The 24728-nt window shown below is 45.5% G+C and overlaps 1 protein-coding gene across 3 annotated transcripts in view; it reads right to left on the bottom strand.

The window, feature by feature from the left end:
- The window catches only part of FGD5 (FYVE, RhoGEF and PH domain containing 5), a 147343-nt gene that overhangs the window by 25895 nt on the left and 96720 nt on the right, over positions 1-24728 (bottom strand). For 2 of the 3 annotated variants that reach the window (XM_077116435.1, XM_077116437.1), the window contains exons 6-12: positions 18408-18568; positions 18028-18184; positions 17084-17171; positions 15320-15370; positions 14663-14721; positions 5349-5420; positions 4287-4355 (exon numbers count right to left, since the gene is read on the bottom strand). In XM_077116435.1, coding sequence (XP_076972550.1) covers positions 4287-4355; positions 5349-5420; positions 14663-14721; positions 15320-15370; positions 17084-17171; positions 18028-18184; positions 18408-18568 — 657 coding nt within the window. The remainder of the gene's footprint in view (positions 1-4286; positions 4356-5348; positions 5421-14662; positions 14722-15319; positions 15371-17083; positions 17172-18027; positions 18185-18407; positions 18569-24728) is intronic. The other variant, XM_077116436.1, reaches the window with a different exon arrangement.

Raw genomic sequence — 24728 nt, 5'->3', positions numbered from 1 at the left:
GAGTTCCCTGCAAGAGGGGCAGAGACAAGCCAAGCATGGCCACAGGAGGTGGCCAGATGGGGCACCGGCTAGAGGATCAGGATAGAGCTCACACTGCTCTAGCTGCTGCTTTACATGCTTCCCTCACTTACATTACTGCCCCCATATTAAAGATAAGGGAACTGAGGCTCAGAGAAGTGATGGATATGTTCAGAGAAGTGTCAGAGCTGGCACATGAATCCAGCCGCCTGGCTCTGAAGTCCACGTGCCTCGCCACCATCCTGTACCACCTCCCTTTTTCATCCTGGAGAAGAACAGACTCGGGAGGACCTAGCCAAGGGCTCCAAGGCTCTGCAGGGCTGTGACAGGGCAGAGGAAGCTGAGGAGCTCTGCAGCTCTAGGCAGAAGGAAGAGCTGCGATCTTTGGGGGCAACTGTCAGGAGGAAATTATCACTCAATACACTTCTTATTCCATACCAGGCACATAAGTCCTCTCATTTAATTCTCAGAACCAATCAGTATCTCCACTTTGCTGGTGGGAAACCCGAGGCTCAGACATGCTTGGGACTCATCAAGGATTTCAGAGGATGTAAGCAGTTGAGTCAGACACATCACCATGTAGATGCCCCAAAATTCAAGGAGACAAATTTCTACTCCATAGAAAAAGTTTTCAAATATTTAGACTCTAAAATGGAATGAAGGACTACTTGCTCCACTGGACCCCAAGATCCATAACAAGGCAGGGGCCACACATCCAGCATAGATACTGGAACACCAAAGGAGATGGATAAGAAACTGTAGAATAAATGGATAAGGAATTATAGAATGAATGAATGTTAAACCAGGAGTGAACTTTCCATTACTGGAGATGTGTAAGAAGTAAAAAACCACCTAGAGAAAGGGATACAAGAATCTGTTGGGAGAGTTAAGCTCCTTTTGAGAACTCAAATCTGAACTCTCGGCTCTAGGATCCCTTCCAAAGTTCCTCCCAGGACATCTAATCTCCTTTTGCTTATAGCCAAATCTCTCCCTTGCACTGCAGCACCAACCAGCCAGAGTGAAGCATTCTGCATGGGAGGTAAAAGATAACTCTTCTAAGAGGCAAGGGTAAGGAGAAGAAATTCTGAACTTGGTTAGCCTTGTGATTCCTGTGGAGCAGAGGGACCCACTGAATTCAGGCCAAGGCCCCAGACATGAGCCACCAAAGCCCAGGTAAACACAGACAGGCAGCAGCAGACAGGCCTTCTGGCTAGGCTCAGGATCTCTGAACCTCCTGTGAAGAGTGAACGACTCAGCACCATCAGCCCTCTCTGGAATTCATCCCTCAAGTGGCCCCTCTATTAGGGACATGCTGAGACCCAAACTGAGTGGGAGGGCCCATCTGCAGCCAAAGGTCTCACGAGAGTCAAAGAGGTCCTCCAAACACACACGTCTCACGCCCCCGGACCCTGCTTAAACTGTTCCCCCTGTCCGAAATACCCATTCTCTGCCCACCTGACAAACGCAGGTACCACTGCCTCCAGCAAACATAAAACACTGATCAGCACAGTGCACGTTACCCAGTAAACGCTTGGCACGTGTCACCTGCTGAGGTTACTGTCGTTCGTCCTTTCATTCCTGGACTCTCCGTGGTCTTCCTCTTTGCTCCCACGGTTCCCCGAGGTTCCCTCCATAACATCCTCACAACTATATCCAAAACCGTTGAGCTGTTTCTCTCTCCCACTAGACTATAAAGGCTGAGGGTACGGAATGTGATGTACAGCTGTTTCCATACCCAGCACATGGAGAGTGCTCAGGAAATGCGAGTAGACACCTACTCAGAGCCTACCTACTTGACTTCACACACAGTTCTTCCCCGCACCCCCCACAGTCATTTTCTCTTAAGTTCCTGTAACAAATTCTAGGTTCAAATCACAAGCATCTCCAATTCCGATGAGCGTCTTCTCTTCCTAATCGGACTGTTATGACATGTTTCAACTTTCTCCCTGAAACAACCTCCACCTTAGCTGGTGCTTGCAAAACTAACCCAAAATAATAATGGTAATAATAATAATAACAACAAAAATAAGAAAAAGGAGGAAGAGGAGAAGGAGGGGAAGAAGAGAAGGAGGAGGACGAGATGGTTTACATATATCATTGGGGATTGAATCGTGCCCCCCACAATCACGTTCTTAATCGTAATCTGCATCCCTGTGGGAATAAACCCGTTTGTAAACACGACCTTGTGAAGAAGCAACAATTAGTTAAGGTGTGGTCTCGTATGTAAACAGAATCTTCGAAGAGCCTCTATCGGATGAGGCCAAATTTAATTAGAGTGGGTCTTAATCCTTTTACTGGAGGTCTTATAAAGAGTGGAAATTCGGATGAAACCAGACAGCTACGAGGGAGAAGGGAGAAGTCAGTGGTCAGGAGAAATCAGAAGAGCAGACACAAGGGGAGAGATCACCGTGTCAGAGCATGACCATCACCAGATATACTGCAGACTTCAGAGAAAGCAAGCCCTGCCAAATATCTTGACATTGGACTTTTAGCCTCCAAAACTGTGAGACAACAAAAGCTTGTTGTTTATGTCAATCTGTTGTGTGGTATTTGTCATAACAGCACAGGCAAACTAAGACATAGATGTATTTAATCATAATTACATAATAGTAATAATTATTCAGCTATTCAAATTTTTACTGTGGATATATGTGTCTACAACAATAATAAATGAAATATTCCATTTAACCACTCTTAAGTGTACAATTCAGTGGCATTAATTACTTTTACAATGTCGTGCTACCATCAACACCTTCCATTACTCATTTTCTTCATCACCTAAAGCAGAATCTTTGTGCCCATTACATAATAATCCTTCTAGACCCTGGTAACCTCTAATCTACTTTCTGTCCCTGTGAATCTGCTGACTCTAGATATTTCATTTAAGTGGCATACAATAATTGTCCTTTTGGGTTTGGCTTGTTTCACTCCAGGTTCATCCATGTGGTAGCACATCAGAACTTTATTCCTTTTCATGGCTGAATAATATCCCATTAATGGATATGTTCACACAACTCTAACTAGGCAGGCTTCCCAGCCGACAGCAGATACAGAGCACACGGAGGCTGCTGGAGGCTGCCATTACTGACAGTCACAAGAAACAACAGCTAAAAGTGAAGGAGCAGAGAGAAAAATTACACCCAGCAGGTGGAAGAACTCAGAAGACCCAGCAACCTAGGGGTCACAGGACTGGGGGTAAGAGCTGCTTGTAGCTCACCAGTCCCAGAATGCTGATAAAACTATACCCTAGGTGTGGACAACCCTGGTACTGAAGACTGTGGATGTAAATCAACAAAAATATTATTCTCTGTTTCCTGTATAATGGAAGAGGTGCTGGGCTGGGGTGATAGCCTGGGTTCCCTCTGGGCCACCAACATCTGGGAGACATGGCCAAGTCAACATTCCTTTCTGGGCCTCAGTTTTCTCATGCGTTAAATAACACAGTTGAAAAGTTCCATGCAGTAGGGTAACTTTGCAGAAACCTACAACCTCCAGATGGGTCCCTGGACCGGGTAAGTCCTGAAATGCAGAGGGACCAGCCTCTCTAGAACATCAGCTAGTTCCATCCCCCTGACCCATACTATCAAAAGACCTTTCCAACATGAAAAAATTGGAATGGGCATAGCCCAAATACATCTAAAGAGTGGGAGACACATGAGTATGATTGCTAAATCATTATATTGATATTTCTTTTAGTTTTCAATATCTTAGAGCAGCTCTAAGTTAAAACCTAAAATTGTGGAACTGTAACCCATATCAAACTCTGAAATCTGTCTTACAACTAATTGTTGCAATGCGCTTTGAAATTTATTGCTTTTTTTATATATGTTATTTTTCACAAAAAAGAAAAAATTCGATTGTATGATAAATGCACAGCTATGTGATGATATTGTGGGCCACTGGTTGTATACTTTGGATGATGACATGGTATGTGAATATATAATATTTATCAATAAAAAAAATAACACAGTTGAACCAGACAGTCATTCCCAGTTTAAGAATTTCCTGGTGTTAGGATGTTTAAGATGGGGACATGGGTAATTGCATTTTGGCAATATTCCATGCAAAATAACTCAAATAATAAACAAATGAAGGGTTGAAGTTTCTAAGGGTTAACCTCTCAGCTTTCTGGAAAGCTCAGCCATACAGAATGATCTCCAACTTAAAGCTTCTGCTCTGTTCTATTCTTCTTCCTTTCCCTGTGGTTGTGCCTGAAGTTTCACAGAACCAGACAGCCCTGAGGCTGGGTCTGGGAGCCAGGTACTTACCAAAAACAGGTGCCGGGGATGTCTGTTTTTCCCTGTTACTTTCATCAGTGTCCCTTCCTTCAGAAACTCCTATGACAAGAGAAGCAGACCTCAGTGATCAAACTGAGTCTCCCTGTGTCCCGGGGAAAGGGGGGGAGGGGGACACAATATCGTCTCTTCATTGTCTGTCGAGTGGAGACTTAGGAAACAGTGCCGCCAGAACATCAGAGACCAAGCCATGGGGGAATGCCCCGCTTATCAGGGACGCTGCGCATATGCTGGAGCAGCTGCTGAAAGCAGTGCACCATCTCCGCTTCACCAAGTATTGGACCAAACCCCAGACACTGGCCACAAAAGTGTTTCAAACAATGACTCCCTCCCTGGTTTGCCACCACAAGGAGTCCATTCGGAACAGAGCTTTTGAAGGTTTGCTAATGCAGCAGCAGACCTGTGAATAGTCTCTGCGGCCCATTTAATTCTGGATATTACAAATGGATGCTTAAAAATATTTACTGAACTGACAACCTAGGCCAAAACACTATGTGTGATTTTACAGACTGCTTCCTGAGCACATCCTTTCACTCCTTTGTCTGTTGACCTTCATGGACCTATCAGGCAATGAACATCTTTTTGACTATTTATTGAGCTGAGTTTTATGTTTTCCATTTAGAAACTTAAAAGTGAATAAACTTGCCTTTTGAAGAATGCTATTTTTCAGGGGCCTTTTGGGGCTCTTGTGAGAGTTTTCCTGCTTTCCCAGAAATTCCAAATGAAAAAACATACGAAGAGAAGAGGAGAAATGTCTCTTCTCCTCGGGGGGGTGAAGAGAATCTCAGGGCACACTGAATTGGCACCATTTGTTTACACTCCCAGAGAGGGATGCATGGTTGGAAAATCCTGGGGAGACAGCCTATGGGCTGAGCCTAGCAGAGCGCGACCCTCCCCAGCTCCCTCCCTCCATGGGTAAACAGCACCTGCAGCCAGGCCTGTCTGGGGCCAGCCCAGCAGAACAATGGGGCTTATCTGAGCCTCACCCGCCTGCCAGCCAGCCAGCCCTCTGCCCCTGCCCACAGCGGCACTCACCCTTCCTGGCTGGAGGAGATCCCCTTGACCCTGAACGCTGTGCTCAATGTGGACCAGCTTCTGCAGGTTTTCCTGTGGGAGGGAGCAGGAGAGGGGGAGAGGTCAAAGGTAAAGGGTCTTCTCTATAAGGGACGGCATTGTTTCCTTTTCAGATTAAGCTAAAAGGAGCCCAGCAAGACCTTGCCCCACATCCCACCTCCTATCAGCAGCAGGAATGGGGCCTGAGCCCAGGTCTGCAGGATGCCAAGCCAAGCTCTGGCACTCCTGAGGAGGTCCTGTGGCCTCTCTGAGCCGTCCTCTACTTGTCTCTGGGTCGCTGCTCATTCGTAGAAGCCCATATCCCTTCTACGGCCTGGGGCACCCAGACCCTGCAGTAGCCAAGTGGTGACAGATGCCCAAGGCGGGACATTTTGGAAGAATCTGGTTCTGCACTCCCCGAAACCCCATGCTTAGAAGAACAAGCATGCCTGGGAATTCCTTGTCAGGTATCCTAAACCCGTAAAGTGACATGCCTCCCTTTCTTCTGCACAGCACCCCACAAAACTAAAAATAACTCCAACCATGGTCTGAGTACCTACTGTATGTAGAAAGCCATACTAGACATTTTATGGGCATGGTTTCACAAAAGCCCTGCATGATTTCTCGTGCAGGTTCACAAGAGGTTAGCTAATCCAGCAGAAATTGGGTGCAGAGAAATCACCTTGAAAAGTCATTTGTGTTGGGGCATAAAACTTAACAAATTAAAAATATATAATACTAAGGATAGGTCAAGTCTACTTAAAATTTAGGCCTAAGAGTCACCCCCAAGAGAGCCTCTTTTGTTGCTCAGATGTGGCCTCTCCCTCCAGCCAACATGATGAGCAGTCTCACCACCCTCCCCCTCTCTGCGTGGGACATGACTCCCAGGACCTTCCTGGCAACGTGGGACAAAGATCCTGGAATGAGCTGAGACTCAGCATCAAGGGATTGAGAAAAAACCTAGAATGAGCTGAGACTTAACATCAAGGGATTGAGAGAACCTTCTCGACCAAAAGGGGGAAGTGTGAAATGAGACAAAGTGTCAATGGCTGAGAGATTTCAAACAGAGACCAGAGGTTATCCTGGAGGTTATTCTTACGGATTAAGCAGATATCACCTCGTTGTTCAAGATGTAGTGGAGAGGCTGGAGGGAACTGCCTGAAAATGTAGTGCTGTGTTCCAGTAGCCATGTTTCTTGATGATGATTGAACAATGATAAAGCTTTCACAATGAGACTCTGTGAATGTGAAAACCTTATGTCTGATGCTCCCTTTAGCTACTATATCAACAGAAGAGTAGAACATATGGAATAAAAATAAATAATAGAGGGAACAAATGTTAAAATAAATTCAGTTTGAAATAGTGGTAAATGAAAGCGAGGGGTAAGGGGTATGGTATGTATAGTCCTTTTTTTCTCTATTATCATTTTATTCCTTTTTATTTCTTTTTCTAAATTGATGCAAATGTACTAAGAAATGATGAATATGCAACTATGTGATGATATTAAGAACTACTGATTGTATATGTAGAATGGAATGATATCTAAATGTTTTGTTTAATTTTTTTAAATAAAAAAAAGTTAAAAAAAATATATATATAATACTGCCGCTTCTGCTTATGATGTAGAAAGCTGCAAAAGAACATCGCTCCAGCCCTAACAGTGAGAAAAGGCCAGATAATCTATAAGATCATAACATTTCTTAAGTCTATCCGAGAGTTTGTGGACACAAGGCAATCAAGGGGACTGAATTTCAAAGAAATCCAAGCCCCTCCAAGGAGATACAACAGGAGCTGTCACACCTTCTGCCATGCAGGGGAAGAAGAGGTGGGTGGCATAAAAGAGGGTAAAAAGAAAGCAGCTAAAATGTTAATGAATTCTTAAAGGTCACGAGTGGGCTAGTGGGACAGTTTAGAATAACAAGGAGCCGGGCTGCTCGCACTCACTTTCCAGCTCTCTTCTGCAGTCTCCACCCAAAGTTCCCAAGGACTGGATCAGAGCGGAACAGAAAGAGCCACCTTTGGCGGTACAGGTGAGCAGGCTGCTACTGGTTGGGGAAACTGGCTCAAAACCCTCTCCACTTCCCCAGGCCCTTCTCTTACACAAGCAAAAAGCTTCAGCGCTGAGGGAGAGGCAGGAAACCATCCCACCTTCAGGGTCCAGGCAGAGACCTGCTGCTTCTGGGGAAAGGATAGAAGCAAAAGTTGCCTGCCCTTAGGGGAGAGGAAATAAATCCACTGGGCCCAGGACCACCCACCAGTACAAAACAGAGGCCCAATGCTGCTGCAGGAGGGGCAGAAAACTGCCCAAGACCATGTAACTGAGAAATCAGGATTTAAGGGAGATTTTGATTGCTGAATCATTATATAGACATTTCTTTTTGATATAGATATCGAATATATAGATATCATTATACAGATATTTCTTTTTGCTTTCTGGTGTATTTGGAACAGACAGAGGGAAATACCCTAGATCTCTACATTGTAATTCAGCTGCCTTGATCTCTGATAATGATTGTATAATTTTTACCTCCTGCCTGTGATTGTAAAAACCTTGTGACTAACCTTCTTTGTATCCATTTATCCAGTTTCTCAACTTTGGAGTCTTATAATCACTAAAGACAGCCCCTAATGTTTTTTAATGAAGGGTTTTGAGTTAGTCCAGAACTAACCCATCCCAAGTCCAAAGTTATCTTGATAACCAAGACTCGATCTAACCAAAGGAGGCCCACCTGACATGTGCAGTAGCTTAGACTTTAACCTATAAGTGACCTTACCTCATTATAATACTAAAAATCATGCCCATCATCATACTAAGGCCACCATTTTCTTACATATGTCCTGTGACTAAGCATGTAATCAATCTGCGCATGCTCAATAATAAGATGCCCTCTAATCATATCATCTGGGGCCACTGTGCTCATTACCCTAAACGCTGCCCATCTTTTTCTCTAATAAAAGTATCAGAATTACTGCAGTTCAGGGAGGCAGATTTTGGGCTTAGAGGCCATCTGATCTGCTACGCACCAAGTAATAAACGTTTTCTTTCTTTGAAACCCCAGTGTCTTGGAGAATTGGTCATCTGAGCACACTGGGCAGAAGAATTCACTGCCTTGGTCCGAGAACAACCTGCCGCAGATACCAGGCAGAGTGTGGCTGCCCCAGAGGAGAGGGCCAGGGATGCTAAACAAGCCTGGCTCACAGACCTTGTTTAAGATGGAGGTTTGTCCAGGAAACTCAGAAATCTTCCTTTGCCCCCCACGAGTCTAGCACTGAGCAACAGGAAACAGGAGTCTATGTCTGAGAAGGGATAAGAGCACAGGGAGGGGGCCCCTTCTGTGGTGCAGGGAATGATAAAAGCTGAAGGTAGAGCAGAACATGCAAGAAACTCCCTAGTACTGTGGTTCCAACAAAAAACACCCAGTAACAGCAGCTCCCTGCTGGAGGAACATGAAGCCATGAAGGGTGTGGTGCACTGAAGATAATGAAGGCAACAGTGAAACCCAAGGCCAGCTCAACTATTGCCGAGATTGAGCCAACCTCCAGCACAGACCACTGTATTCCAAAAAGAGGTGTGCCATTTTCTGGTTGTAAATGCTATTTACCTCAAGTTCTACAGTTCTTCTATACATAGAGTTTAGAATTTGATTAAAAATGATGAGAAACCAAAAAAAAAAAAGCAACTCATTGTGAGGAGACATAGCATTCAACAAAACCATACTAGGTGACAGAGACGCTGGACCTAAGAGAAAGGGTATTTAAAGTAACAATGACTAGTGTGTCAAAAGATCTAGTTGAAAAGATGGACAATATGCATGAGCAGTTGGAGAATTTTAGCAGAGATGGGAACTACAAAAAAGAGTTCAGTGGAAATGTTAGACATAAAAACATAACATCAGAACTGAAGAATTCCTTTGACAGGTCTAGCAGCAAACTGAACACAGCTAAACAAAGAATCAATGAAATAGGAGATAAATCAGTGGAGACTACCTACACTGAACAAAAAGAGATAAAAGGGGGTAGGGAGATTAAAATGGCCAATGAGAAACTGCCAATTCCCCACACCCACCAAAACCCTCTGTCCCTCTGCTATAAATGATCCTCCCTTGTCCTTCCCAAATGGGACAGAGTTTAGTCTTCAGACCCCCTCCATGAAGTCTCTCAATAAATTTCCTGCCTGCAAAAAAAAAAAAAAAAAAAAAGGGTGGGTGGGTGGTGGGGAGAATAGAGGATCCAAGAGCTTCAGGACAATATTGAACACTGAATATATGGGTAATTAGAGTCCCAGAAAGAATAGGGCAGAAGAAAGATATGAAGAGATACTAGCTGACAATTTTCCAAAATTAATGAAAGATAACAAACCATAGAACAAAGAAGCACAGGATAAAAACACCATCCAAAAACTACCACTAAAACCTACATATACTTAGACATAATGTAGTTGGACTACTAAAAATCAAATACAAAAAGATCTTAAAGACCGTCAGATAAAATGAGCATATTACTTAAAGAAAGACAAAGTTATGAATCACAACATCTTTAAAGTACTGAAAGAAAAAAAAATCAGTCGACCCAAATTTCTATAACCAGGAAAAACACACTTCAAATATGAAGGTAAGCTGAACAAATTAAGTGAATGGGTAACAGATAATGCGCCAGGTTTCCCACTGTTGGAGGGGGAGTTTACAGAGAAGTCAGGAGAGGAAGCTAGAATGATCCATGTGGTAATGGATTAGAGTTGGAGACTTCAGTAAACACTCATGTTTAGCTTAATATAGATACAGATTTGCTTAGTACACACACACGTTTCTTTGCTCTGTCAGTCAAAAGGACCTCAAGCAGTAATACCCATAGCAAAAAGCACACTTAGTGCCAGATCTCCAATTAAAGGGACCAGGGTTCCTTGGAGAAATGGTTGATTCTAGGACTAGGTCAGGAAATGTATAAGATGAGCCTGGAACATCTTATAGTCCCAGAAAATAAGGAAATGCTTAAAAAACAAAAAGCCCATATGGATGGGGTATGTGAAAGGAGCCCAGGAGCCAACTGGAAGAGCCCCCAGTGGCCAAAGTTGGAACAATCTGAGCCATAAAATAAACAAAGCAGTACTGGATTATAGCCCAAAGTGTAAAATGCATATCCATGAGTCCACACTGATATAAATAAATAATTGAGTTTACATTAATAAAGAGAGGAGAAGAGACAAATCTCCCATGCAGAAGAATTCTAAATAATTTATGTAGCCCTCCACCTGCAAGGAGGGGAAACGTAACTTCCCACTCCTTTAAGTGTGGATTAGTGATTTCCTTCTAAGAAGCACAGTATGGGGGTTGGGGGGGGGCACATGACCCTACCGTGACAAACGCGACCTCAGCCAGCTGCTCAAGGTCAACATCAACAGTCACACATCATGCGGCTGTATATATCCTCGATACGAGGTGATGAAATGGGCTATGACCTTGTGATCCTCTTCCCCCAACCAATACCCCCAGACTAATCATAAGGCAAGTTCCAATGGAGTGGCATCCTACCGAATACCTGGCCAGGCCTCCTCAGAACTGCTACGCTCATCAAACACAAGACAAGACCAAGAGACTCCCACAGACGAAGGAGTTTAAGGAGACATGACAACTAACGCAATGGGATCCTGGAAAAGAGAAAACCTGAGAAAAAAACTAAAAACTAAGGCAATCTAAATAAAGTATAGGCTTCAGGTAATAATAACATACCAGTAGTGATTCATTCATTGTGACAAATGTAACAGACTAAAATGGTAATGATGGGGAAACCAGATCGGGGATATTTGGGAACTCTGCACTATCTTCTCAATTTTTCTGTAAATCTAAAGTGGTTTTAAAAAAAATCAGATCTATTAAAAAATACAGGGGAAATAAGGACTTTTTCAGAAAATTGGTACATTCAGATTTTACCACGCCTCCTTGTGCTGTCTTGTGGAGGGAGATATTTTACTTGCCCACTGCAGAGAAGAGGGCAATTAGTGGCTAATTAGCTTCAACGCCTGGAAAGCTTGATCCTGTAACTAGATGAATGATGATTTTTATTCTCTGAGCACCTGTAGTTAGAACTAAGGTACATCCACTTTCTGAGCTAGTCTTTGAAGGAGTTGTTACTGCGGTCAAATCTGGAACAAACCTCAAGCCTCCACGCCTACATGTGCATATGTTAGGTTCATTTAAAAAAAAACAACAACCAGCTCTCCAGACAGGTGCTGTGTGTGACACGCAGGTGTGAGCTCATGAGAGCAAGGTGTGGCGGTGGGTCTGAATCCTGGGGGCATCACAAGGAGATCGGGGCTGGTGGTTCAACAAGACGGACTTCAAGTCCAGCAGCAGATCTGGGGCAAGGCAACTCATCCCTCCAAGCCTCAGGCTCCTTGTTTGCAAAACTGGTCTGATAACCCTTGTAGGGTCACTGTGAAAAAATGAAGGGGAATCATGTTGATAAAACACCTGGTGCCATGTCATGCAAATAGTGAGTACTTAGTAGGTGCAGTTGATATGAGCATGAATGTATGTGGGAATCGATTACAACCTTTCCTGAAAAGCTAGTGGAAATGACTTTTCCTACTTTCAAGACTTTTTGCAGCCTGTCTTCTGACTGTTCCCATCTATCCTGTCTTCCATCAAGACGGGAGGATACAGGATGGGGGGAGGGCTTCCTGGGCCTCAGCTCCTAAAGTCATGCACCCAGAAGCTTTTTGATCATCTCGTGTCAGAGCCAGCAATTTCCTGTTACTAGATTCTCCTTACACAACACATTCACATTTTGGTCTGGCTGTCAGCACTATCCAAATGAGTTAGGTGGCAGCATTTCAAGCAGTGTGGCAGGTAGGTATGTGGACCCCATTTTGGATCAGTGCGTTGACGGAGCATGGGTTCTTCCTATAGACGATAACTCTGGCTTAGGCTAGGTGAGGTGTTCTGGCAGTGGTGAATGCTGCCTCCTCCAGGAAGCCTTCTTTGATCCTCACCAATAAGTACTTTCCAAACTCTACTGAAGGCAATGTGAAGGCCCAAAAGGCTCGTCAGAAAGGTGAAATAGCATTATAAAACACTTTTAAAGGACCACTCTGATTGCCAGGTAGAGAATGATTTGTCAGGGCTGTTCCAGAAGCTGGAAGGCCCTGTGGCACTTGTCCAAAGGGGAGGGGATGAGGCCTAAACTGGGGTAGTGGCTGTGGGGATGGAGAGGCAGGGCCCCAGCCCAGCCTCCCAGAACACCACATCTCACAGTCATTGAGCTCTGTCTGTGGGCCGGGGTTTATCTGGACCACCAGGCCACGCCTCAGGCACAGTCCCTGCCTGTTCCAAGAAAGCCTAGGGTGGGGACAGCTATTCCTGAGCAGGCCCTACTGCAGCTGTCCACAGCTGGCTTGGGAGACAACGAGCAGTCTGTGTTTCCCGGTGCAACCCTGGCCTTGGAGAAAGGCAGGATAGCATTTGGCTGTCAGCTCCTCCAGTTTCTCCTCCAAGAGGGGGCTGTATGCATGAGCTTACCCGTAGGAGGGAGGATACATGCCTCCCTGACCTAGTTTTTCTTTTTGGAGGCAGAGATGGCCGAGGCTAACGGGAATGAAAGAGAACCCAGCCCCTACCCCCAACCCTGCTATGCCGTGACCAGGATCTCAAAGCATCTCTATTTTGGAGCTCTGCTGAGTGAAATCTCTCTGTGTGTACAAAGAACAGGGAGCTTGGTGGACAAGAGGGGGAGGGCTGAGGACCAGATGACCCACCCTGAAAACAGCCCCAGGAAACTGGCCTGTTTCTCCATATCCAGCTGGCTTCAGTCTCCACACTCAGCTCTCCCCACTCCACCAGCCAACCCCAACCTCTCCTCCCTGACTCCTGCCCTACCTCACACACACTGTCCCCATCTCCCAGCTCTGCAGGTGACTCTCACCATGCTTTTTCTTATCCCCATGCCTTTGCCCTCCTCCTGACACATCTCTGTTTACTCTTCCTTCCAGACCTGTGTACAAATCCTTTCAATAGGGCCACCTCTCATACCACCTCTTCTCACAGCCCCAGGTGGGAGGGCTGCCTCCTTTCTTAGAACATGTAGCATTTTTGCTCTCTCTCATAATATTTATTATGGTTCTTTGTGTTCATATATTTACTGGTCCACTATGCTGTAACTCCCTCAAGGGCTGGGACTCCTGTCTTATCTCTGTATCTCCAGTTCCCCAACATAAGACCCAACACATAGTAGGTGTGCAATAAATGTTGTTTCTCTTCTCTTTTTATTTGTCTGTGGTGACTCACTGTCAGGATGCTCTGTGAATCTGCCAAAGCAAAGGGGAACAACTTCATTACCCCCTTCTGTGTCTTGGAAACGCTTTCTAATGAGCTAAGACTCAGCCTCAGAATCATTCTTAACACAGAGCTTTAGCATATTTACAGCTCAGCGGAGCAGTAGCTATGTGGACCCAAATAACCATGGCCACCACTTAAATGGAACTGGCAGGAGGAATTATGTTTGCCATCCCTGCAGAAACCCAGGTTATGTCTGCCATCCCTGCAGAAACCCAGGCTATGTCTGCCATCCCTGCAGAAACCCAGGTTATGTCTGCCATCCCTGCAGAAACCCAGGCTATGTCTGCCATCCCTGCAGAAACCCAGGTTATGTCTGCCATCCCTGCAGAAACCTAGGTTATGACTGCCATCCCTGCAGAAACCCAGGTTATGTCTGCCATCGCTGCAGAAACCCAGGTTATGTCTGCCATCCCTGCAGAAACCCAGGTTATGTCTGCCATCGCTGCAGAAACCCAGGCTATGTCTGCCATCCCTGCAGAAACCCAGGTTATGTCTGCCAGTCCTGCAGAAACCCAGGCTATGTCTGCCATCCCTGCAGAAACTCCTGATCAATGTCTAACAACACAGAGTCTCACACTGTCAGAACCAATGCACTTAAGAATCTACTTACTCTAGTGGTTCTCAAACCATTAAAAATGCTTATCTCTGGACTTTACCCCCAGAAATTCTGATTAGGTAGATCTGAGATGCACTGACTACAGACGGTCTTAGACCAAAGTCGGGGCAATACTTATCAAGTCTGTAGCCGCTCCCATTGTTCAAATGGAGAACCTGACCCCAGAGAAGGACATGCAGTACCCAAGGTCGCACAGCAAGTATCAGAGTCAGGATCCAAAGCTCTTTGAAGGGAGGGTCCCACAAGGCAGGTGGTTTGCCTGCAGCCCTCTAGAAGTGGGGTATCACCAGGTAGGGCTAGAGGAGGGTCCAGGAACACACATCTGAGAAGGTGCCCATGGCTGGACTTACCCCTTGCTCCATGCTGTCGTTGACACGGTCTGTGACTTTGGAGATGAGCGTCAGTGCACCTGAGGAGTGAAGCAGAGCAGACAGCCGGGTAGTTGCTGCCAAGCTCGCTTCCTCCCCAGCCAAGTTCCCTCTCTGTCCCTGCCCCACTCACTCCCTGGCACTGCTGCAGCCGGAGAACCCTGTCAGTAGGTGGTGCCCGTGTCCCCCACCAGGTGTTTGAGTCTCAGCCCCCACCCCGGCTCTCGGCCACTACTGCTTAAGTGACCTTGACAATGATTTGATCACCCTGCGCCTCAGTCTCCCTGATTGTGAACTGAGTATTTTTAAACAGGGACTGACCTGGCATACCATACGGAGGGGCAGTCACACAGAACTGGGACAAAATAGGGAGACAGGGGGAAGCTTTTCAGATCAAATTCAGGACACTTTTTTCTCCTCCTTCGACTGAGTATCAGCTCATCTGTGGGATTCCCTATGGCTGAGGCAAAGAGGGGACCATCTAAAAAGATTCCCGAGGCTTCATATACCCAGAACATGTCCAGCGGGTGCAGAGGGGGCTATTCCTGGGCCTGGGGACTGCTGTGGAGTCCAGAGCTGGGGGAGAGGGGACCAAAACCGGAATGTGTTCCCTTCTCTTCTGGTTCACTGTAGACTTACCCTGCGTGTTGTCATACTCAGCCGAGTCTGGGCAAAGGTTATTTAAATAGTCTGTAGGAAGGACAAGAGCCAGGAGTCAGTTTGTTCTGGTGAGGCCACCTCCTGTCCACAACTGCGACCACCCTCTCCTTCTCTCTCCAGAGATGGAAGGAAAGTTCCAGAAGAATGGGTCACCCCTGCTAGCTGCAGCACGATACCACGATGGCACACGCCAGGACTCCAGGCCATCATCACCCCCACCAGTGCTAGCCACTCCCTCGTTCAACAAATCTATGTGGACTGCCTGCTGTGGGCCTGGCACTGTACCATGTCTGTGGGACACAGACACGAACAAGGCGAAACCCTGCCTTGAGGAGGCACACAGTCTGCTGGGGAAGATGACATGAAAATCCACACAGCAGAGTATGACGTGTTAAACCTTTAGCACGTTTATTTCCACAAGGTTCTAGCCTGGTGCCTCTCCACCTGCCACTCCCCACATCATTCACTCCACTCCAGCCACACTGGCATTCTTGCTATTTCTTGAACCTTCCAAGCTGGTTCTACCCCAGGGCCTCTGTACTTGCTATTCCTGCTGCCTGGTGCTCTCTTCTTCCGTATCTTCATAAGGCTCATGGCCTCACTGCATAGAAATCTCTGTCCAGTGTCACCTCCTCTGAGAGGACTTCCCTGACTGCAGGGGCCTTGCGCCTCTCTATCCCCTTCACCTGCATTATTTTTCATCAGAGTTCTTATCGCTGTTATTATTTTTTATTTCCTTATTTGTTTGTCTGTTTCCCCTACTAGAATATAAATTCCATGGTGCCATGGAGTTAACTTGCTTAATTCACTGCTATACCTCCAGCATCAAGCACAGGGCTGGGTACATGGTACACAGTAGATGACCAATAAATATTTGTTGAATTAGATGAACGCATTATTTATTCCTGTGCCTGAATGTACATTTCTCACAGCACCATCACTACCTGAAATTACATGTGTGCTTATGTGTGCAGCATCAGCCTTCCCCACTGAAGTGTCAGTTTCCCAGGGCAGGAGCTCTGTCCATTTGGGAAGCACTTGGGTAGATGAGTCTGGAGCTCAGAATGGAGATGTAGGTGCTTTGACAGGTGGAAATGGGGAAGAAGGTTCCAGCCCCTGGGGAGAGTTTGCAGAGTGGGAAGGAAAGCAAAACCAAGGGCTGAGCCCCAAGGATCACTGACACTGACAGGAGTGGAGAAAGAGAGGCCATCGAAGGAGATGAAGAAGGAGCAGCCAGAGAGGTGGGAGGAAAACGTAAAGAGAGTGTATCACAGAAGCTCCGGGAGGAAAAGGTTTTGAGAAGCAGAGGTGGTCAATGCAAAAGACAAAGAGAGGTCCAACAAGACTGAAAGTGCCCACTGCTTCTGGCCATGGGAGGGCTTTGAAGTTTTAGTGAAATAAGGAGTCACCTGGCTGAGACAGGAGAAAATGCAGAGGAGGGTAAGGTCTTGGGTTTTTGTTTTTTAGGGTGGGAGAGGCTGAAAGAGGTGGTCACTGAAGTGAGGTTTCCAAGGTGGCAGGAAGGGACCTAAACTCAATCAGAGGCAGAATCAGATTGTTGTAAAGGTGCAGGGAGTGGGGTACAGGAAATTGAGAGCAACACTCTCCTCCCCTCACAGCATCTCTTTTCCTCTACATGGTAAGAGGGCGGTCATTGCATTCCGTGCCATCATCACCAACTCTGCTGTCATCTCCATCCACTCCTCAGGGGCTTTCCGCCACCCTGACCTCCTGGGAGCTCACCTGTGAGGAGCACCTGGTACTGGAAGAGGCGCTGAACCACCCTCAGCAACCGATGCTTCACACTCTGGCTACTTCCTTGCAGACTCTGCTGTTCTCCAGAAGAGGAAAAGACTCCATCAGAGACCACTGCCTCAGACACCAGGCTCACAGCATCCCACATATGCCATACCAGCCACGTCTCGTGCTGGCCAATCTGAACTTCTTTCACATTTTCAAAACTGGGCTCCCCTCCTCCAGGAAGCCCTCTCAGATTAGCCCTACCCTGCTGTCTGTGTTCACTGCTTCAGGCCACAGTTGGTGATGCACTCAGCAATACTCCTCTCCTAGTCCCTGCTCTGCCCTCAATTTTTATTTTAGGGTGGGAGAGGCTGAAAGAGGTGGTCACTGAAGTGAGGTTTCCAAGGTGGCAGGAAGGGACCTAAACTCAATCAGAGGCAGAATCAGATTGTTGTAAAGGTGCAGGGAGTGGGGTACAGGAAATTGAGAGCAACACTCTCCTCCCCTCACAGCATCTGTTTTCCTCTACATGGTAAGAGGGCGGTCATTGCATTCCGTGCCTCAATTTTTATAATAGAGAAAAGCCTCTCTCAATCTCTCTCTCTCTTTTTTTTTTGCCCATTAACAGATTCCCAGTTTGTGGCCAGTGCCAGTAACCCCGTTGCTCACCCTAGTGCCCAGATCCCAGTGTGGCTTGTGCTTTTATAATGGGACAGAAGTGCCAATGAGATCCTTGCCATAGCCGAGGCCTACATAGCTGTCATCAAATTGTTCAACATTGTGGATGTTCTGGGTTCTGGGTTTTCGCTCCTGACGAGTTACCCTTTCATCTCCCAGCCAGGGGTCTCCCTGCTGCTCCCCAGCCTCAAACTGACCATCCATGTGCATTATATCCTTGAGTGCCTGCTGCCACCCCAGCATCCACAGACCAGGACCACAGTACCCACCTCAAATTCACGGACAGCAGCTGCCAGGCGGGGAGAGTGCAGACAGTTCTCGCTGAGCAGGCCCAGGTACCGGTCAAACTGTAGGATGTGGGCTGCGTGGTGGTCAAACCCCAGCTCGCGAACCAGGAAGACATCGGCCACCTTCTGCTGGCCCTCCCTGCAGCAGGGAGGGAGATGTAACAGTGAGAATTCAGCCTTGCCATCAGCAGAGTGGTTAAGAGGTGGCTGGTGGAGTTCCCTCCTGGGGGAGGTTTCCCAGCTCTGCTGTTGCACAGTTGTTTTACTTTGCGCAAATGATTAAAACCATCGGTCAAATAGAGATGCATTTCCCCCCAACCCAGGACAACAGAAATGGGGGCGGAGGCCTGGGGAGTGCTTACCAGTGTAGCAGCCTCTCGTCCAGCTCCTCCAAGATGCCCAGATGAAGGTCATGGATGGCTGGGAGTTCACTCAGGCCGCGCCTTAGCTCCTCTCTGGCCAATGGGTCCCTGTCCTCTTGGTCCATCTCATCCAGGGCCTTCACAACAGCTCCGTGGAAATCCTGAAACCGAAACCCCAAAGGCCTGTCACCCACAGCTGATGGGGCTGAGAGGAAGACCTCCTTGGGAGGGCACAGCTAGGCAGGCCCCACCCACACACGACAGCCATCTGTCGTGACCAGCGTCTGCAGACCCCTCTCATCTATAAACGTGCACTGCAGATTCATAGGAGATGAATTAACTAATGCCCAAAGAGCACCCCACACAGTTCACTTAACAGAGCAGGGCTGAAAGCAAGCTCAGTCCCCCTCCTGCTTGCTCATCATAAATGGGTGGGTGGGAAACTGGGCCATTTCTTCTCTAAAGAGATACAAGGCTCTTGCTTTATAATTATCCATCTCTGAAGAGGTTCATGCACCATGTTGTTTCAAAACAAATTCTAAAGAAATCATAGTGTGTCTGCTCCAAGGAATACTAAGTCACTAAAAATGATGACGATGGTGACTGTGTAAAAGTATTCGTGCTGTAGGGCTAAGAAATAATTAAGGAGTACAAAGCTGTTTCACGCATTAATGCAGTTGTACAAAAAATAAGCAAAGGAAAAAGCAAAAAAGGAAATACAACAAAATCCCAAGGAGTGGCTGTGTCAGGGATAAGGAATTAGGCATGACTTTTGGCTTTTTGTCTCCGCTTTCTAAAATTTCTGTATCATGACTAATTTGCTTTTTTTTCCTGTAATGCAATTTTATTGAGATATATTCATACACCACCATACAATCCATCCAAAGCATATAGTCAGTGACTCACAGCATCATCTCATAGTTGTGCATGCATCACCACCATCAATTTTTGAACATTTTCATTATTCCGGGAAGAAAGGAAAAAATGAAAAAAAGAGAGACCACCCAGAACTTCCTGCACCCTCCCCTCCTCCCCCATCTCTGACCCCCAGCACTGGTGCGGTACATCTGTCACCGTTAATGAAAGAATACTGAGGCATTCCCTTAACTGTGGTCCCTAGTTTGCAGTAAGTGCGTTCTCCACCCCCTCCCCATATACCACTCTACGATTAACTCCTTCTAACAGTTTCTACATTTGTTCTCACTCACGGAGAAATTTAAAAAATATTTGTGTCATTAGTCACAGTCACTGTCCACAAGATTCACCGTGTTACACATTCCAATGTTTTAACCTCTGGCTTTCCTTCTGTGGACATACATGACGCTAACCTTCTCCTATCACCACACTCATGCACGGTTCATCACGATTAATTATACTCACCACCATGTGCTAACATCACTTCTATCCATTTAACTGACTTTAAAGATGAAAATAAATTTAATAAATATTAAAATCGTGAAGAATATTAAACATCTTCCTCACACACACGTAGAAACTTCGTCTTCAAATATACCTGCTCTTGCGTGAGGCCCAGCTCTGTGTTTTAAACGCACAGGCTCCTGAAGTGACCCTGAATTGCAGAGCAAGCAATACAAATCAGAAAATCTCAGAATCAGAGGTCCTGCGGTCTAGCCCAAGTCAGGAAGGAATCACCTTTACAGCACACATGAAGGAAGAACACTCTGCCTATGTCTGATTTCTTACCCTGACAGGGAAACTCACTATTGATTACGACACTTAATTTCAGGTTACCAGGGGGAACGGAGAAAAACAATAATTCTCCATTCTCCCTGGTAACCTGCAACCTACTTTGCCTCTATGAATTTGCTTATTCTAGATATTTCAATAAGTGCAATCATATAGTATTTGTCCTTCTGTGTCTGGCTTATTCCACCCAACACAACGGTTTCAAGGTTCATCCATTTCATAGCATGTATCAGGACCTCTTTCCTTTTTACAGCTGGATAATATCCCAGCATATGGATATGTGACATTTTGTTTATCCATCATCCATCAATGGGCTCTCGGGTTGTTTCTAATTTTTGGCCATTGTGGAAAAGGCTTTCTTTTCCACGTGGAAAAGATCTTCCAAGATCTGAAAGGGCAAAGTGCCTCAGAGGTTGGGCAGCCAGCCCCTCCTCCAGAAAGCTCCCCCACTCTTCTCTCCTCCTAGTGAGGGAAGGAGGGACTGATGGTGAGTGAGACACAGAACACAAAAGGTATAGAATGAAGGAGCGAGATATCTAGCGTCCTGCTCCTCAAACATGTGCAAAGAGGTTGCTGTCTGTGCTGTTGGCCAGAGGATAGCAGATGCAGCCGTTACAAAGGTCTCAGCTTCCTAAACGCCTCATCCTGTCCCTCGCTGACCTCCTGCTGTTTTGACCTGCCCTGCCGGGAACTGGGGAGAGGATGGCTCCACCCTGGCTTTCAGTCCCAAGAATGGAGGCTGAGCTGGTTCCTGCCTGAGACCAGCCCCCAGCAGGCCCAGTCCAGTGCAATATGAAGATCTTGGGACAAGTTCAGCCTCATCAGGAAGGTCAGAAATTCTTAGGTGCTGGATCTTGAATCTATGAATGGATTCTCTGAGCTCAAGGCACATGTGTCCTTGAGCTATACTCAGAAACCAAATCTCATTGCACATGAGTTACCGAGCCTTTCCTGAAAGCATGTTTCAGAGGGTGGAGAAAGCAGGAGTTACAAGTGAGAACTGGTGGGGAGGGTAGGTAGAGGGAGATGGAATTTAACTCTTATTCTACTCATAGCTGGTTCTGGGACCACTGGGTCATTCTGAACCTGGAGTAAAGGTTTTCTCTGCTGACCTGGGACAGGTGGGCTCTCCCACTCTTTCCTTGTGAGTCTCCATGCTTAGGACCCAGGCTTACAGCTCTGCAGGGTCTTCTCAGCTCTGGCATCCCAGAGAAAGAAAGAAGATGCCCTGGGTCCTGATAAGGACATACTCCCTCTTGCTTGGGCAGTTAATTGGCAGAAGACTTTCAACATAGTCTCTCATCTAATCTGCCTGAGGTTTAAGTGTCTTATGGCAAGTTGTCCTCAGTTTGTGCCTCAGTCTCCCTCATCTGTAGAATGGGAATCACGGCACCACCAACAACACATGAGATTGCTGAAAGGATCATCTTGATGAGTAAAACTGCCTTATAGACTATAAAGTGCTGTCCACATGCTAGTTGTAATCATATTTTCAATACAACATCTTCAGGACAGGGAACTCATATGTTCTGTTTCCTCCTAAGTTTCTAAAGTCCAGCACAGCGTGCAACCTAGAGAAGGTGATTTCGACTGTTTGCTGACTGACTGGCCACACGATCCTTATTTAGCAAACAAGGAGAATAGGTCACAGGGGAGCCTGGCCCAGAGCCCTGTAACTCAGAGCACCGCAGCCACCCAGCTGAAGAGAGAGAGAGATAAAAGGAAGGACAAGCAAAGACAAGACTGATGGTTTTGTCTGCATCACACTCCAAGGAGTTAGATATTAATTGCTCTGAAACCTTTTTTCTCATCTGTAATTAATTCTCACCCAAGCGACTCGATCCCCATGGGCAGGACAGCCATCGCCAATATGACTCATTCTAAAAATTGGAGCATAATCAGAATCGCCACAAACATCCGCTCTCAAAACCCAGGCATCAGCTGGAAGCGTGGGCCAGCTGGACCATCCGCCACTTCCTGAAAGGTTTATGCTGTCTCAATAATTCTGACCACTCATGGCACCTGGGGGTCCTGGCATCCACTTCAAAACGAAGAAGGAGGCAAAAGATACCCAGCCTTCATCCCCTTAGTTACTCAACAACTATTCTCTGAGCACCCACCCTGTGCTAAGCCCCAAGGAGAGAGCAGGAGCAGGAGAGACCCAGTTCTGCCTCAGAGAGTTTGCAATCTGGAGGAAAAGAAATAAGTAAAAAGATGATCTCAACACAGGGCTAAGTGTGTGATGGGGGAAGCACAGGGGGTGAGGCACGTCGGAAAAGGAGGACCTGACTTGGCTGTGGAAAGCCTGCCAGGGAGGCACCATCTAAACTGAGAGAAGAGGGAGAGTGTTCCAAATGGAGGGAATAGCATGTGCGAAGGCCCAGAGCTGGAAGACAGACTCAGAATCTGAGTATGGTTTGGGTACCATGGGTGAGCATGTGTCTGTGGGTGACACTATCGAGAAGGTGAAAAGAAAACCCACAGAACGGGAGAAAATACTTGTAAATATTTCTGATAAGGGTCTAGTATATATCTCTATATATCTGATAAAGGCCTAGTATCCAGAATATATAAATAACTCTTATAACTTAACAATGAAAAGATTAAAAATGAAAAAAAAAAAAGTAAAAAATGAGCAAAGGTTTGGTTCCTCAGAAAGTCTAACAGAATTCTAACATGACCTACTAATTCCACTCCTGGGTATATGCCCAAAAGAACTGAAAAGATGTACTCAAATGAATAATGGTCCATGAGTGTTCGTAGCAGCATTATCCATCATAGGCAAAGGTGGAAACAACCCAAAGGACTATCAACAGATGAATGGACAAAGGAAACATGGTATATAAACATGATGGGGTATTACGCAGTCATAAGCAGTAACGAAGTTCTGATGCATGCAACAACATGGATGAAATTTGAAGACAACACATTGAGTGAAATAAACAAGATACAACCAGACAGATATTCTATGTTCTCTTTGATATGAAATAATTAGAGTAAGCAAACACAGAGAGTCAGAATCTAGAATACAGGTTACCAGGGGATAAGGTGGGGAAAGGGACTAGGAAGTTAGACTTGAAATGTACAGAGTTCTTATTTGGAGTGACGGAAATGTTTTGGTAATGGATGGTGGTGATGGTAGCACAGCGGTGTGAAAGTAACTAACAGGAAGGAGGAGACAAGATACCCAGCACACATTCTCTTAGTCACCCAACAAATATCTTCTGAGTACCCACCCTGTGCCAAGTCCCGAGGAGAGAGTTATAACATGTTGTAACATGGAAGAACCTTAAAAGAAGGAAAGAAAAGAAACAGCTACCCAGTTTCTCAAGAGAAAGAAGCTATACACAAAAGGTCACATGGTGTATATTTTCACATATATGAAATACCCAGAATAGGTAAATCTATAGAAACAGAAAGCAGATTGGGGTTGCCACAGTCTGACAAGAAGGGGGAATGGGAGTGGCTGCTTCATGGGAATGGGGTTTTATTTTGGGGTGATTAAAATATTTTGGAACCAGACAGAGGTGGTGGTTTTATAACACTGTGAATGCACTAAATGCCACTGATTGTTGGCTTCAAAATGTTTTATTTTAGGCCATGTGTCCCTTGATCTGGAGACTTGCTCTTGTGAAGCTTATGTGCATAGCAGAGAAATCTGTTCTATAGTTAATTGTTGCGATGTGCTTTGAAATTTATTGGTTTTTGTATATATATTAATTTTCACAAAAAAGTCGATTGTGATGATAAACGCACAGCTACATGATGAAAAAAATTTAATGTAATCATGCACTACATTAAAGAATAAAGAATTTTAAATCTTAAAAAAAAAAGATTGGAAGTAGGTTCAAAGGAGGAGAAGGACTCATAACAGAGAAGTTAAAATTTAACAAATGAGTACAACTTCTGAATCATTATATTGATATTTCTTTTTTAGTCTACAGCGTCCTGGAGCAGCCAGAAGGAAAAACCTGAAATTGTAAAACTGTAACCCACACCAAACTTTGAAAATGTGTTCTATAACTAATTGTTAAAAAGTACTTTGAAATTCAAAAAGAAAAAAAAAGTTTAGGCTGTGTGAATTTCACCTCAAAAACAAAAAATGGGCAAACATCTGAACAGACATTTCACCAAAGAAGATATACAAATGGCCAATAAACACATGAAGAGATGCCCAACATCATTAGTCATTAGGGAAACGCAAATCAAAATTACAAGGAGATACTATTTCATACCCACTAGAATGGATATAATAAAAAAGAAATAACAAGGCCCTCAGAGCCAAGGGAGACTCCTTGACTGCCATTCTGTCCTTCCTGACGAGAATGTAAAATGGTTCAGCCACTTTGGAAAATAGTCTGGCAGTTCCTTAAAGAATTACCACAGGACTCACCAATTCCACAAGTAGATATCTACCACAGAGAAATGAAAATATATATCCACACAAACACTGCTACAAGAACGTCCACCGCAGCATTTTCATAATAGTCAAAAAGTCAAAACCACCCAAATATCTATCAACTGATGAACGGATAACATAAAATGTAGTGCACCCATACAACGGAATATTATCTGGCCCTGAAGAGAATGAAGTATTGATACTTGCTGCAACAC

Source organism: Tamandua tetradactyla, chromosome 9, assembly GCF_023851605.1.
Source record: "Tamandua tetradactyla isolate mTamTet1 chromosome 9, mTamTet1.pri, whole genome shotgun sequence".
In the NCBI taxonomy this organism is placed as follows: domain Eukaryota; kingdom Metazoa; phylum Chordata; class Mammalia; order Pilosa; family Myrmecophagidae; genus Tamandua; species Tamandua tetradactyla.
This window is presented reverse-complemented; position numbering and strand designations above follow the sequence as displayed.